This window comes from Myotis myotis, unplaced genomic scaffold (genome assembly GCF_014108235.1).
Source record: "Myotis myotis isolate mMyoMyo1 unplaced genomic scaffold, mMyoMyo1.p scaffold_m19_p_19, whole genome shotgun sequence".
NCBI classification, from domain to species: Eukaryota; Metazoa; Chordata; class Mammalia; order Chiroptera; family Vespertilionidae; genus Myotis; species Myotis myotis.
In genome coordinates, this window is record NW_023416323.1 from 16,743,589 (window position 1) to 16,759,531 (window position 15,943).

The following is a 15,943-nucleotide window of genomic DNA, read 5'->3' on the forward strand; positions in this document are numbered from 1 at the left end:
TCTCCTCTATCCTCCCATCCACTGAATAAATTCCAGGAGTCACATCATTCCATTCCTGTGGCCCCCATTTCCAAAATCCTGTACAAGTGTGAGCATACACATGTGCACAAAAGTTACCCCAGAAAGAAAAAATCCACCTTCCACCCCATCAGTACTGTATTGATGGGTCCTGGTGAAAGAGGCCAGTTTGCCCTTTTTTAGCCACGAGTCCTTGGTCCAAGCCATTTCACCTCTCTGAGACTCAGTTTCCTTGTCTATAAAATGGGACACCAATGCCTACTGCTGGCAAGCTGGCTATGGTGACTAACCAAGGCTACAGACTGTGTGTGTGTGTGTGTGTGTGTGCGCACAGGCATACAGCAAAACACACACAAAAACACAATAGGAGAATCAACCCCCACATCAGGATGGGGAGGGAGGGAAGAGAATGGGACTGGGGAGGGGTACACACAGACATTGGAAAATCTATAACAACAAATCACTTAAGGGAAAAAAATCAAACAAATATAGCAAATTGTTATAGGTAGGTGGTTGGTGAATATGTAAGTAGCTTTTCTCCTGCTCTGTGCCTTTTTGGGGTATTAGGATTAGTTCATAATTTTAATTGCAACTCTAAATTAAAACAAAGCTTTAAGAAAGCAATAACTCAGAACATGTCTATGCTTGGCATTTAGTAGGCACTTGTCTCAGTTATATCTTACTGTGTAACAAAACATCCCAAACTACAGTGGCTTAAAACAACAACCATTTTCTATTTTCTCCCAATTCTGTGGTTTTCCTGGGCTTGGCCAGGTGTTCTTGGGTAACTCATGACACCGCCTGGGGCTGCCGTCACCTGATGGGGACTTGCCTGGGATGGATGTCCCACCTGACTCACACACAAGGTGGGCAGGTGGGGCTGGGTGCTGGCTGGGAGCTCTCAGTGGGGGCTCTCTCCCTGGCCTGGGCACCTCTCAGCATATGGTGGTTAGATTCTAAGAGGGAGCCTTCCTGAGAGCAAGTGTTCTAGGATGGAGGAAACAGAGCAGCAGGGCTTAAGGCGTAGTTTTCTCTGTTGTATTTTGTTGGTTATAAAGTCACAGGGCCACAGGTTCAAGGATGGGGAAATGGGCCTTGCCTGTCAATGGGGTGAGGCATGAAGAATTTGCAGCCGTCTTTAACCTACCACTCTGCTCAATAAATGATTGTTGAATATGGAACTGAATTTCAGAGACTTGCCTCCAATAGGGAATTACCTGCTGGTGGGGCTTGGGGAGTTGTGAGTGGAGAGATCTTGTCCCTCTTAGCCCTGTCCCTCTGTGGCACCTTGTGCGGCCCCTCTGGGCCCAAATACCTCCAAAGCCGCATGTGATTGGTTTGTGCTTCCAGAGCCACACAGGAAGGTCCACACAGGGTCTGTCAGGAGGCCAGTGTGCTGGGACCCTTACTCTCCCCCCACACTGCCATGGCTGGGACTCCCAAGCACTCTGTTCAAGGCCGTCCTGAGCCAGGATGTTCTTCAGTCAGCACGTGGGTCCCACGGAGCCTCAGGCCTGCGCTCATGTCCTTCCAGGCTCTTAGAGTGTCTGGGGGCAGCCACACCTGCTGGCCAGTGTTGTCTCAGCCCGGACCCGCCCTTTCTTCCTCTTGTCCCCTCTCCTCTGTGGCTCCAGTAGAGCCACCAGCCCTCTCATCATCTATGCTGCCACTTTTTGGCAACTGAGAAGGGGCATAAGTGAGTGAGGCCACACGCCAGCCTCTCCCGTTTCTGGGCACAGCAGCCTCACAGAGACGCTCTCTCTCCTACAGTTCCCCCGGGCAACTCCTCTGGCTTGTCATTTTGGCAGATGGCTTCCTTTGGGAATGGGCTGTGGCACCTGCTCCTTTACTTGGAATGTGTCGGGTCCCCGGTTTCCGGGAAACCTTCTGAGCACTTGTCAGTTCTTTGTTCGTGCATTCAAACCCCATTCGTTCTACAAGGAAGCATGGCGTTCCTGCCCTGCGCCGGGCTCCGGACTGCCCACGAGGGGATAATGGCCAGCAGTGCAGACCCGGTCCCTGCCTTGCAGGGCTCACCCACTAGTGGAGAGACAGTCCTGCAGCAATCACATGGATGAACCCACAACAGTCTGCAGTGCACTGGGTGGGGTTCCAGACTGGCAGAGACACTGCTCAGAGCTATGAAAGAGTTAACTGGGCAAAAGTGGGGGGAAGGAAGGACATTTCAGGAGGGGGAGCTGGCCTACAACTCTAATCCTTTGGTGCCTTCCTTGGGCTGCACCCTGAACCCAGAACCCCCATAGCAAGCACTTGCTTCTAATAGCCACATTTTCCCACTCCCCTCAGGGGTGTCCTCCAAGGCCACATTCTCGAAGAATCTCTCCTTGTCTGCCTAGTCTACAATTTTAGCTCCCACTCCCCATAGCCTCCTACTCTGTTATTTTTCCTCCTCTGTATGCAGATCCTGATGTCCATGCAGGGCAAGGGGTTTTAATGCTCATTCAGTTGCTGTATTCTCAGTGCCTAGAACCGTCCCTGGCACATGGTAGGCAGCCAGTCAACACTGGAACTCTTGTTGAATCATGCACAGGAAGTTGCTCTCCAAACCGTTCATCCCTGAGTGGAGAGGAGGGGAGGAATTGCGCTAATCACTTGGCTCCTACTTCCTCTGCAGACCAAGGGGTCTTGAGCTGAGAAGGGAGGGCTTTGGAGGACAGGTGTCAGGGGCCTAACTCCTTCTTCTTCTTTCTTCTTTCTTCTTTCTTCTTTCTTCTTTCTTCTTTCTTCTTTCTTCTTTCTTCTTCTTTCTTTTCTTCTTCTTTCTTTTCTTCTTCTTCTTCTTCTTCTTCTTCTTCTTCTTCTTCTTCTTCTTCTTCTCCTTCTCTCTCTCTCTCTCTCTCTCTCTCTCTCTCTCTCTCTCTCTCTCTCTCTCTCCAGATCCACACCTAGGAATCCCCACCTCCAGCACCTGCCTTTTCCCAAAGCTCCAGGTGTTGTGATCACAGGCAGATGTGGGGCCACTGCCTTGGCATAGTTTCCTGGGCCTGTGGGTTCAAGGCTGCCCCCCTCCTCTTCAATTGTTGCAGCTGCTTCCAGGTGGGTGGTGCAAGATGAGGCCCCTGAGCTTGACTCTCCTCCCAGAACTCAGGGGATCCCCACCATCAACTTCCCACTACCCTCACCCAAAAACCAAGGCCAAGTTCCTCAGGGGATGGGGCACCTCACCACGCTTCCAGGAACACAGTGTCCAAGTGGGCTCTCTCTCTCTTAAATATATTTTTATTGATTTCAGAGAAGAAGGGAGTGGGAGAAAGAGATGGAAACATCAACCTGGGCATGTGCCCTGACCAGGAATTGAACCGTGACCTCCTGGTTTATATCGATGTTCAACCAGTGATCAACCACTGAACCACACCAGCTGGGTGCTCTCTCTCTCTCTCTCCCTTTCTCTCTCTCTCGCTCTCTTAAACAAAACCCTTTATATTTCAGAAAATTTCAAACACATATACAAATATAGTATAATAAGCCTCCATGTACCGATCCCCTAACTTCAACAGTTATCAACATTATTTCATTATTGTTTCGTCTCTCTCCACCTACCCTCATTTTGCCACCTTTTTATTTTCCTGGAGTCATTTAAGGCATACCTAATCTTTTTTTTTAATATATTTTATTGATTTTTTACAGAGAGGAAGGGAGAGGGATAGAGTTAGAAACATCAATGAGAGAGAAACATCGACCGGCTGCCTCCTGCACACCTCCTATTGGGGATGTGCCCGCAACCAAGGTACATGCCCTTGACCGGAATCGAACCTGGGACCTTTCAGTCCGCAGGCCGACGCTCTATCCACTGAGCCAAACCGGTTTGGCTAAAGCATACCTAAACTTCATACTAATTTAATAATAAATACTTTTCCATATGTATCACTAAGGGCTTTAAAGACACAGTGATACCACTATCACGTCTATTAAAATTAGTAATATTTTTTATATTTTTTAGTACCCAGACTGTGTTCAATTTTCCACTATTATCTCACAACTATTTGTTTTGTCCAAATTGGGATCCATACAGGTTTCACACACGCCGTTTGTTGATTTGTCTCTTCAGTTTCTAATCGGTGGCCGCTGACTAACCTCACCTGCGAGTTTTTACAAAACGCCCATGTCTGGGCCCTCCCTGGACCAATTAGGTCAAGATCACTAGGTGAGCTGGGCCTGGGTATTAGCTTTATTTATTTTTATTTTTTTATGTGTTCAGGTCCCAATGATCCTGGCATGATGCCAGGGCTGGAAACCACTAGAACATACTCAAGGATTATCAACTGGCATGAGGGGTTGGTTGTGCCTCTGAGGGACAGATGACAATGCCTGGAGATGTTTTTGGTTGTCACAACTTGTGAGGGGGTTGAAACCAGGGATGCTGCTCGACATCCAGGATTACAGTGCCCAGGATGGTGCCAGGACAGAATGATCCAGTCCCAAATGCCAAAGTGCCAGAGTGCTAGGCATTGGGAAATTCTGATACTGAAGCACGAACCCCACCGCCCTTGGGGGGAGGGAGGGAGGCCTGGAGTCTGGGTGGGGAACAAATTAAACTGGATTCTTCTTTTTTGTTATTTTGTTTTAATGTTGTTGTTTTTTATTGATTTCAGAGAGGAAGGGAAAGGGAGAGAAACAGCAATGATGAGAAAATCATTGATTGGCTGCCTCCTGCACACCCCCTACTGGGGATTGAGCCCACAACTCGGGCATGTGTCCTTGACTGGAATCGAACCCAGAACCCTTCAGTCTGCAGGCCGACGCTCTATCCAGGGAGACAAACCAGCTAGGGCAAACTGGGTTCTTTCCATTCCTTTTCTCAATCCCATACAGTTGACAAATGGAAATCTCCTGGGCCTACTCTCATTAGTGGCCCCTCCCCTCCCCAGCATCCTGTCTCCTCCAACAGTTAGGGTTGGGCTAACGGCCCCCCTCCCCCCCACAGGTGGCTCCTCTCTTGGCTTGAGCAGGAGAGCCCAGGAGTGGGAGTGGTCAAAATGCACCACTAATGGCCAAGGGCCCCAAGCCCCCTCCTGGTATCCTGTTCACTGTGGTACCCGTTGGGTTGCCAGGGTAGAGCAGATACTCAAAAGTGTTTGTAGAAACGAATGAATCCCCATTTCTTCCTGTGGAAACCAGGGCCCAGAGACAGGCCGGTCTTATAACCAGCACCCAGCATCCGGCCTGCTCACGGCTTCTCAGAAAAGGTCCTTCTCCACCTTCTGGAACAAGAATGTGAGCGGCTGTGCCCGCCATTTCGGGCTTCCCCACACCTCTGCTGCCACCATTAGAGGAGACAAAAAGACACAGGACCCTTGGCAGCTGGTAGAAGGGACATCAGCCCCTAACCCTGCCCCTTTCTGTCCTGTTTGGGGAGGACATTTCCTGCCTGTCACTGTGGACTTCGTGGGGTCAGGGGAACCAAGATATTACAACATCTCTAGGAATGACTCAAGGGGAGAACACACAGTTCGGATGCCAACTCTTTCCTGCAACTCAGTTCTTTCCTGCATTCACGAAAGAAGTGTCACTGTCCTGCTCTGTGACTCAACCCCCCCCCCCCCCCAACCCTCCAGAAGGACACAGAACATGGGGTGTGGGAACTGGCAGGAAGAACACATGGCAGGGGACCTCTTTTGTTCCTCCTGGCCAGCTGGGTATGTGCCTGCAGAGGCCGCCTCATGGTGGGAGCCTCCTAAGAAACCCATATGGATAAAAGGGGACTGGGAATTACTCCCAGCTGGGAGTCGCCAAAACCCTGGAGCCCGCTTAGCGCAGGGAGGCAACTCCTGACACCCCCTCTTGGACCCACCCCCCAGAGTGGGGTGCAAAAGCACGTGCAGCGAGCCAAAGGGCCAGACCCTAACCGGGGAACCCCCCCTTTCATCACCAGGGCCATCTGAAGCCCCACAGCTCCAGCGACAAGATAGAGGTGGGAGGGGGAGCACACTGCTTATGTGACCCCAGGGCCCAGCGCAGGGGTGTGGGAAGATGGGGAGCCTCCCACTTCTCCTCTTCCCTCTCCGCAGCCAGGCGCTGGGGCCCACTCAAGCATGACCACCGGTATGGTGGAAGGCAGCACCCCTTTTCACTACCCCGGACTGGGACGCACAGCTGTAGGCAGCTTGGCACGCAGAGCAGGGGAGGGGCGCACTGTGGAGAGCCCCCATTGGACCGCCGCCCAAGGTTTCCCCGGCTTCCCTCTGGGTTTGGCCAGAGGAAACTGAGGCGGGCAAGGGGAGTCCGGGATGCCCAAGGCGCGGGCGGGCGTGTCCCAGGCACTCTCCCCCAGGGGGGTGGGGGGAAGGCGGGCGAGTCCCGCTCCGCCCCGCGCCGCCCCAGCTTCTGGCCAGTGCGATCCGGCGCCCGCGGGCAGGGCGGGGCTGCAGTCAGCACCGCCCCGAGGGGCCGTCCGGGGCGGAACGGCCCCCCAGGGCCCTCCCCGGCCCAGGCCATGACCCCCGCTGCTCTCTCTTGCAGGCTGGTTGCCGCGACCACCCGAGTCCGGCCGCCACCAGCTCCCGGACGGGCCCCGCGCGCCCCGTGTGCGGCTCCGCAGTGAGCCCACCCAAAAGCGGTGAGTGCCCCGCCGTGCGCGCCCCGGGGTCTGGCCCGCGCTGCCCACACTACTCCCCCGCCCCCCTTCCAGGAGACGCCGCTCTTCCCGGGTGCCGCAACCCCGTTGGGCGGCGTACACGCCCCGCAAGCTCTGGCGGCTGGGGGGCGGGGGGCGCCCCGGGACGGGTAGGGGGCCCCTGGTGGGTCCGGGAGTCCCTCTAACTTCTAGCAGACTTTTCTGCGGAGAAGCGGTTTTGGGGAAAGTTGGGCCCTCTCTGGCCGTGTTGCAACTTACACCGGGAGGGTGGGGGTGTGTCCCTGCGCGTGGAACCTCTGGCCCCCACTCTTCACCTGACACTCTGCGCTGTCACGAGTTCCTTGGGAAGGGACCAGACCGTCGTCATTCCTCAAAGCTGGAAAGGAGCCCGGCCGGGGTGGGGGCAGGAGGCCTCGAGAGGAGCCATTTCCCCTCTATCGAGTATTTCAAAATATATTATTTATGAACCGCCTCACTTAGGGGCCCCCTCGCTTCCAGGGCTTCAAAGCGGGTTGCGACCGCAAAGGGCGACCGGTGCGAACGCAGGAGCGACTTCTGGCCCGCTGAGCTCAGCGGAACTGGGGGAGGCACCCTTTACAAAGGGGGACCCACAGCTCTGCTCGGCTGGCCCTGGGGTAGTGGGGACTTCTCCCAGGCTGCCCCTGACTGGCTGTTAGGCCTGACCGAATGGAGAGAAAAGTCTGGGCAGCCCTGCGTCATTGAGAAAGAGGAGTTGAAAGGCGGCTCTGGGGTGGGGGCTGGGGGCGGGCAGGGATGGTGGTTTCACTTAAAAGGCAGCCTTTACACCTGTGGCAGGCAGCCTTGATGTGGAATCATTCACTGTGTCCTGGATGTAGGTTATTCAATAAACACAGATTGGTACCACCATCATCCCCCCCCCCCAAAAAAAAAAGAAAGGCAGCACCCTCCCCCCGTCCCCCCTCCCCCCCAGGAAGGCACTTAGGAGATAGCAGCCTTGGTGGGAAACTCCCCTTCCCACAGAGAGGCACCCCTGAAGGCGCAGGCTCTGGCTTCCCTGCCCAGCTCCCAGGAGTGCATGGGAGACCCTTTCTGCAGCTGGATTAACTCAAGAAAACACCCCCTTACCTGTCCAGGCCACACCCACCTTGGATTCTGTGCCCCTACCCCTGGGTACTGTTTCTTCTGGATGGGAGGGAGGCAGTGTATTTATGGAAAGACTTAATCCCTCTGCCAGCTCCAAGGAGGCTGAAAGCTCTGATGCCTAATCTCTGCTCCCTGGAAGCCCTTCTCTTGCTGGTGGGGTCCTTGAGCCCCAGGTTTAGATAAACTCTGGACGCTTGAAATGGGAACTCCCCTAAGTGGACAGCGGAACACTGGCATTTATTGTTTACTGAGAACTTGCCGTATCCCAGGCCCTGCACTAAGTGCTGGTGCCCATCACCTGCCTGCCCTCTTTTCATCCTCTGACCCAGTGGTTCTCAACCTGTGGGTCGCGACCCCTTTGGGGGTCGAACGACCCTTTCACAGGGGTCGCCTAAGACCATCGGAAAACACATATATAATTACATATTGTTTTTGTGATTAATCACTATGCTTTAATTATGTTCAATTTGTAACAATGAAATTGGGGGTCACCACAAAATGAGGAACTGTATTTAAGGGTCGCGGCATTAGGAAGGTTGAGAACTACTGCTCTGACCAAATAGTTATATTCCCATTTTACAGATGAGACACAGAGGCCTGTAAAGGTAAAATGACCTAAGGTCACGGGTGGGTAAGTGGCAGGCCTTGAACCCCTAGTCCTCACATTGAGTTGCTCTTGAATATAGCAGAGGCTAGGCCAGGCCTCTGAGACCACCAAGTGTACCACCCCCCCCTTTAAAAGGTTAAGGTATAATATACATACAGTAATATGTACACATCAGAAGGGTACATCCAGGTCAAGAGACAGAATTTCCCCAGGAACCTCATCTTGCCCCTTGCAGCCCCATCTCCCCTTGAAGCCAGTGGGTGGTTCTGTGTCTCCCACAGGCAGTGCCACACCGTAGTTACATTTTATTTGGTGCAAAGAACACATTAGTTTAATCCTCGCACTGAAAACCCACAGGGAGTGAGCTGGCAAGCACTCAGGGGCTGTGGGCTGTAGTTTGTGACTTCTGTCTTCAAGGCTGCTATAAAAACAATTACATGCTTTTAAATGAACCCTATGGTTAATTAATCATTAACCTGACTTCTAATAGCATACTCCTGATTTTTAAATGAACATTTCTATTGACATATGACGTGGAAAGGTGCACAAATCATCAGCATTGAGCTTGACCACGTGGAGGCCTAACGGAGCAGCGGGCAAGTACTTTGCTCAAAGTTACTTGGCCAATCAGTGGGAGGCCAAGGCCGGACCCCAGGTGGCCCAAGACCCTGCCTGGTGACAGAAGCAGCTGAGCATTTCAGTGGGCACCCTGTCCCTACCCTTACCCCCATCCTTTTTCACTTCCTCTTGGTGAGTCCCTGTGGGCCCGGCAGCTGCCCTGCCTCCCCAAGAGGAGCTCACAGCCTCCTGCAGGTCCATGGGCTAAAGCCAGGAAGATGCTCATGTTTGCACTCTGTGTACCAGGATAGAAGGCATGTTAACGCTTGTAGCATCTGTTCCCAGCACAGTCCCTTTGGCTGGAATTACAGGAATTCTCATCCTGTGGCAAAAAAGAAAATGCCTTTTCTAAAGAAGAAAGGACACCAAGATTTGCCAGGTGCCTACTCGGGAGCCGGCCATGGCCCTTTAGTGCCTTCTTCCCTGTGTTTGCTGTAAGGAAATGCTCTGAGAGCTTGCCCAGAGCCTCCCAGCAGGGAGTGGAACCTGGTTCCGTCCTGTCTGCTGGGTCCACCCACCTAGGCAAACAGTCACATTCCTCAACTGTGATTCTTCACTGCTGCCCTTGGTCCTCAAGTGAGGTCTTTGTTAAGGAGGTAAGGCGAGGCACCATAGTGAGTCATGACCTCCAAAGCGTTATTCTGATTTCATCTGGGAGGTGGCTGTACAGAGACCAAGAAAGATCAGACAGTCTGACCCTGCCTTTCACTCACTTTCTCTCTCCGGGCCTTCATGGACTCATCTGAGAAACCCAGGTATTAGAAATAAGACCAACGCTGTATAGGGTTGCCAGATTTAGCAAATAAAAATGTAAGATGTGCCCTGGGTGGAGTGGCTCAGTTGGTTGGAGCGTCGTCCCATTCACCGGAAGGTCACTGGTTCAATTCCCAGTCAGGGCACATATCCAGGTTGCAGGTTCAATCCCTAGTTGGGGCATATATCTAGGTTTCAAGTTCAATCTCTGGACAGGGTGTATACTGGAGGCAACTGATTGGTGCTTCTCTCTTTCCTGTCCTCTCTCTAAAATCAATTTTTAAAAAATAAATTTAAAAAAACATATCCTCAGGTGAAGATTAAAAAAATAAAAAAATGCAAGATGCTCACCCTGGCTGGTGTAGCCCAGTGGTTAAAGTGTCTCCTGTGTACCAGAGGGTCTTGTGTTTACTTCCGGTCAAGGGCACCTACCTGTATTTGAGTTTTAATCCCTGGCCCTGATTGGTGCAGGAGGCAAACTCAATGGAAAAAAAAATATCCTTGTGTGAGGATTAACAAAATAACAAAAACAATACAAGATGCTCAGTTAAAGTTGAATTGCAGATAAATGATGACTAATTTCCAGTATGAATATGTCCCATGAAGTAATTGGGCATCCTGTATTTTATCTGGCAACCTATCTATAGCCACTTCCAGGTCTAGATTTGTGACTCACTCCAGGAAGATTTATCTCACATTCTAGAGACCAACAGTCACGATCCACAAAAGTAGTAACTGAAGGGAATCAGCAGATTTCGGTGCCAGAATTGCAAAGCCAGGGTCGCTCCGGCCCGTGAGTGGTTCTTGAGTCTCCCACAGGCAGTGCTACACCTTAATTACGTTTTACTCTGTGCAAAGAGCACATTAGTTTACTTTCCTCTTTGCATTGAAAACCTGCAGGCGGTGAGCTGGGTGAGCTGGCAAGCACGGCTGTGGGCTGGTAGTTCATGGCTTCTATCTTCAAGGCTGCTGTAAAAACAATAACAGACAACTTGGCCCAGTGTGTCCTCTCCCCTGGAGATGTTCACAGCTTTCGAGAGGGCTGTGTGGTGTGCGAAGCAGCAGATACCCATCTATCTCACCACGCTCAGAGGCGGGGCGGACCCCTGCAGGAGGAAGTGAGTTTTTATCACTGTCTGTCACCAGAGAGGATCCTGTCAAGGCCATTGGTCTGTAGGGAGATTTTTATGCTGGGTGCAAGAAAGAACCTGTTCTACTTCAGGCTGTTGTGCAAATAATTAACAATCTGATATTTTGAAGGGAACATAAACAGAGCCTGATTCAATATGAAAGGGAGGTTTTCACACTCCTGCAGACGTGTGAAAGAGAAAGAACGTTTATACCCAAGCAGTCCTCTGGACCTGACTGAGCTCGTACCAGCTTGCCACGCGAAGGGCCCCCTCCCATTAAATCTTTATTTTCCAATTATGAACGGTGTATCTTTGTAACAAATTCAAATGATGAAATGTGTTGCATGTAGAATGATATTGCCCTGAAGCGTGCGGCCAAATCGGCCTAGCTTGGGCGGTCGGCCTCCCAGAGCTGTGGCTTATTAGCACCTGACTCCTCCTAGCTCCAGCCCCAGTGAGGTTGCTCTCTTGGGGTGCTGTGAGGGTCCAGTGGGATCATTTCCATCATGAATTCAGCCCAGGGCTTGGCCTCTTATTTTTATACATATATTTATTTTATTGATTTCAGAGAGTAAGGGAGAGAGATAGAGAGATAGAAACATCAATGATGAGAGAGAAGCATTGATTGGCTGCCTCCTGCATGCCTCCTACTTGTGTGTGTGTGGGGGGGGGGGCGGGGGGGGGATGGAGCCCACAACCCCAGCGTGTGCCCTTGACTGGAATTGAATCTGGGACCCTTGAGTCCGCAGGCCGACGCTCTGTCCGCTGAGCCAAACTGGCCAGGGCAAGGGCTTGGCCTCTTGAAAGCATTAGCGTGGTGCCTATCAGCTGTTACGGTCATGATGACAATGGAATTTAGGTAAAAGTAGCCCCACACCCACAGTTGGGCATCTGTCTGGCTCCCATTCAGACAGGTGTAGGATCAAGCTTCATCCTCCCCCCCTTTCCAAACATTACAGCCCATTTACAGGGAGGGGTTCCTCTCCAGTAAACGCATCTGGAGCCTCTGCTGGGGGCTGGCCCTCTGCCTGGCAGCCCTGATCACAGAGGGAGTGGAGTGGACGGGCCGTCCACACTCCCCAGTAAATCACCCTTGGGAGCACTTCTGCTAGAACAGGCCACACCCACACTGAGGATCAGACTCGGACCACATTGCCCTGGTGCCTCTGGCAGTCCTAATGCAGTGCCCTCACAGGAGGACTCAGTAGCGATATTAGGACAGTGATCGTGACAGTGATGATGGCAATGACGACAGGAACGACTCTCCCAGGCCCTGTCCCAGAGGTTGGGGGCAGGATGCCTGTTCCACAGACGAGCACACTGAGCCTGGGGGGCAGAGCGTCAGCACCTCGGAAGTAGAGTCAGATACTTGCCTAAGGTCACACAACACCCCCCCCCCCATACCTGGTTCTCACTCCTCCCGCCCCTCCGCAGCCCACTGATTGTTCTGTCCTCCTGGGGAGCAGAAGCGCAGTGACAAGAGTTACAGCAACGTGCGCTGGGATGAGAAAAGTGGGCTTGCGTCAACTCTGCATTTGGGAATTTAAAAACCTGAAATCGAGCCCTCGCCGGTTTGCTCAGTGGATAGAGCATCAGCCTGTGGACTGAAGGGTTCAGTTACAGTAGCACGTGCCTAGGTTGCAGGCTCGGTCCGGTGTGCAGGAGGCAGCCAATCAATGATTCTCATCATTGACGTTTCTATCTCTCCTCTCCCTTACTCTCTCAAATCAATAAAAATATATATTTTTAAAAACCTGAAATGTAATTGCCGCACATAGACATGACCCTTGATGCGATGTTTGCCCGACGCTTGCCCTGCAGTTCCCTGAATCCAGGCTGGGGCCACTCCCGGGTCCTCACCCTTTTGTTTGGTTGTTTTCTTCCTTCCCTGAGGGTTTTGAGATATTTTTTTTTTTGGGGGGGGGGGGTGGATTTAAGTCACAAGCTTTGGGGACAAAACCTGTCAGTCCAGGACAACTCTTCTGGGAGGTGGCGGAACACAGAGCCTTCCCGGGCCAGAGAGGTTCCGGGAAAATGGGATCTCACACAAAGCCGCGCTTCGTGTGCCACTGCTGGGAGGCAGCGGTGTTGGGCACAGAGGAGATGTGACCTGTTGACTGCTCTGCCTCTGTCTGCTTCTCTTTCCTGTACTGACTTCTTCTCCTGAAATACTTTGAAGTTTCCCAAAAAGATGCCAGAGCACAGAGTGCTCCTGTCTGCCCAGCACCAGACAGAAGCCTGAGCCACGTGTGCGTTACCGGCTCTCTCTGGACCTACTCGTGCGTGCTATGATTTGCTGGCTGAACCGTTTGAAAGTTAAGTTGCAGAAATGAGGACCCTGACCCCAAACACTTCAGGGTTTCCTAAAAGCAAGGACCCCCTCGCAGAACGCAGCACAGAGATCGAAGTCAGAGATCGGAACAGCGGTCCTGTACTGTGCGTGGTAGACAGTTGTCTTCCCTCTGACTGTTTTATTATTTTCAGACCCACAAGTATGTGCTGAACCCCCATTTCCTAGTGTCAGCAGCAGACAGCATCCCTGCCCTCATCGTACGCCTGCCCTGTGCCATGCGCCACTCTTCTCTGGAGTATTTTACAGCTAAGTCGTGACATTGATTGATCTGTGAGGACTTCATCGTAAATCACTGTTCAATCCTCGGGATGGGATGTGATGGAAAATCTCTTGAGTCGGCTGTGACCAACACTTAAAAAGAAAAAGAGAGAATAGATCATAAAATCAAAGTGTGCTGTGCAGACAGTGTGTACAGGGCTGTGATGTTAAGAGTCTTTCTTATGGTGGCCACCAGGGTTCCTGGGTTTATTTGTGGATGGTCTGAGCTTGGCTGCAGGACCCCTGAGGGGGAGACGCAGCCTGGGGAGGGTTGGGGAGAGAGCGGTCAGGTCTGTGCTACCACCCACCCCAAAGCCCTGCCTTTGGAAGTATGGGCTCTAGAGTCCAAAGTGCTGGGCTTGAACCCTGGCCCTACCACTTGCTACCCATGACCTTGTGCGCATTAACTAACCTCTCTGTGCCTCAGTTTCCCCATCTGTAAAGAGGTGATCGAAATGGTCCCAACCTCACGGGGCTGTTGTGAGAACTGATTGACCATGAATCTCTGTCAGGGCTGGGCACACAATGAATGCTCAAGAAAGGTGCCCGTTGTCCTTGCAGGCCTGGCCGTGGCTCTCTCTTCCGCCAGCCCCAGCCCATCCTCTGGCCCTGAGAAGGAGAGCTTCCTTCGCATCTCATCCTCCACATTAGAATCCCTTCAAGAGCTTTTCTTTTCTTTCTTTAAAATATATTTTTATTTATTTCAGAGAAGAAGGGAGAGGGAGGGAGAGATAGAAACATCAATGATGAGAGAGAATCATTGATTGGCTGCCTCTTTCATGCCCCCTACTGGGGATTGAGCCCACTACCTGGTCATGTGCCTTTGATGGGAATCAAACCTGGGACCCTCCAGTCCGCCGGCTGACACTCTATCCACTGAGCCACACCAGCTAGGGCCCTTCGAGAGCTTTTACAGTGCCCGGCCGCACCTCAGGCCAATTACTCTGGGTCTCTGGGATGGGACCCAGGCACCATAGCTTTTAAAAGCGCCCAGGTGATCCTGCTGTGCCGGGAAGATGCGGCGCTTAGCCTTTCGGTGGTAATGAGCTTCCCCTGGGTCTTGTAGAGCATCTCCTGAGCCTTCAGGAGGGGTGTGGGGTGCGGCCTGAGAGCCTGCATTTCTCACAGGCTCCCCGCAGCGCCCACACTGCTGGTCCGGGGCCACACTCTGAGGACTGAGCCCCTGAGCCCCTGGAGAAAAGGCCACGCTGGAGACCACTACCTCCCTTCCCTCCATCACTGTCCTAAACAATAGCAGCTGACACTTCTTGGACTTCTCTATGCCCAACTCAGGGTGAAGCCCTTTTACAGCCATCACCCCTGACGTTTAGTTCTCGCTGCTACTTGAGGCTGCAAGTGCACCGGCCCCATTTTAAAGATGAGAAAAGTGAAGTCTGGGATGTTAAGGAACCTGCCTGTGGTCACTGGCTGAGCCAGGCTCTGGTCCCAGAGAGAAGAGCTACCGCTTCTAAGCAGGGAACTCTTCCTTCCATACACACTGCCCGGAGGCTTTCCCCATCCTTTTCTGTCTGTCTCTCTGCCCTGCCCTCGCAGTATCCTCCTCCCTCCCTCTCTCCCCTCTTTCTCAGTCTCCCTGACTCCATCTCCTGGTGCCTGTTTCCCGTACCTGCCCCACACACCCCACCTGGCTGAAATGGAAGCCTCTATCCTAGCCCCTCCTCCACACCAGCCCCCTCGGGGGTCCCACCATCTCCCAAGCCTGCGTGTCACCTGGACTTCCAGCTGCTTCTCCCTCCCATTGCCCTGCGGGCTTTGAAGTTCAGGCTCCACATTTCTGGGCCAGAGCAGAGCTTCTCCGACCTTCACAAACACACAGGTCCGAGGGGGCCTTGTTAAAATACTGATTCTGGCTCAGTGTGTCCGGGTGGGCCTGCGATGCTGCATTGCTGACAAGCTCCCAGCGGTGCCGAGGCTGCTGGCCCAGCAGCACCACCCATGAAGCAATGTTCTGGAGGACCTGGTGTTCCTAGCTGGCCCCTGGCCCACACACACTCCTAGAACGCAGCCTCGCTGCTTGGTGCCCTCACAATAACCCCCGAACCCTCTCACCAGCCCCCAAAGCCCTCAAGGTGCAGCTCATCTTATTCCTGCCCCGACCTCCCACCCTCTCGTTCCTCCCATGGACCACGCCCTTCTTATCCTCTGGACCTTTGCACATTCTGTTCCTGGGGCCTGAGAGGCTGTTCCCGGCTTGTCCCACTCCTGCCTACCATTAGGGACATGTTCCTCAGGACTCCCAGACTGGGGCAGGAACCTCCTCTGTCCCCCTCCTCACTCTGCTTCCCCTGGGCTCACCATGCCTATCAGGTCTAGTTTGTGTGTCTGTCTCCCCTGCTCTTCTGAACAACCTAGATTCCGGGGTGTGGTGCCTCATTGGGCCTTGCATCCACCTGTGTGGGCCCCTCTTGATGGGGAATGTGTAGGAAATGGGGATGGGAGGTCAGACACCAGGGAATGAGGGAGGG

General features: G+C 52.8%; 1 protein-coding gene across 1 annotated transcript in view; it reads left to right on the forward strand.

The window, feature by feature from the left end:
* Window positions 1-6,071: 6,071 nt before the first annotated feature.
* CUNH16orf74 (chromosome unknown C16orf74 homolog) overlaps window positions 6,072-15,943 on the forward strand; it is a 32,066-nt gene continuing 22,194 nt past the window's right edge. The window contains exons 1-2 of the mRNA XM_036346802.1: window positions 6,072-6,134; window positions 6,361-6,595. Coding sequence (XP_036202695.1) covers window positions 6,072-6,134; window positions 6,361-6,595 — 298 coding nt within the window. The remainder of the gene's footprint in view (window positions 6,135-6,360; window positions 6,596-15,943) is intronic.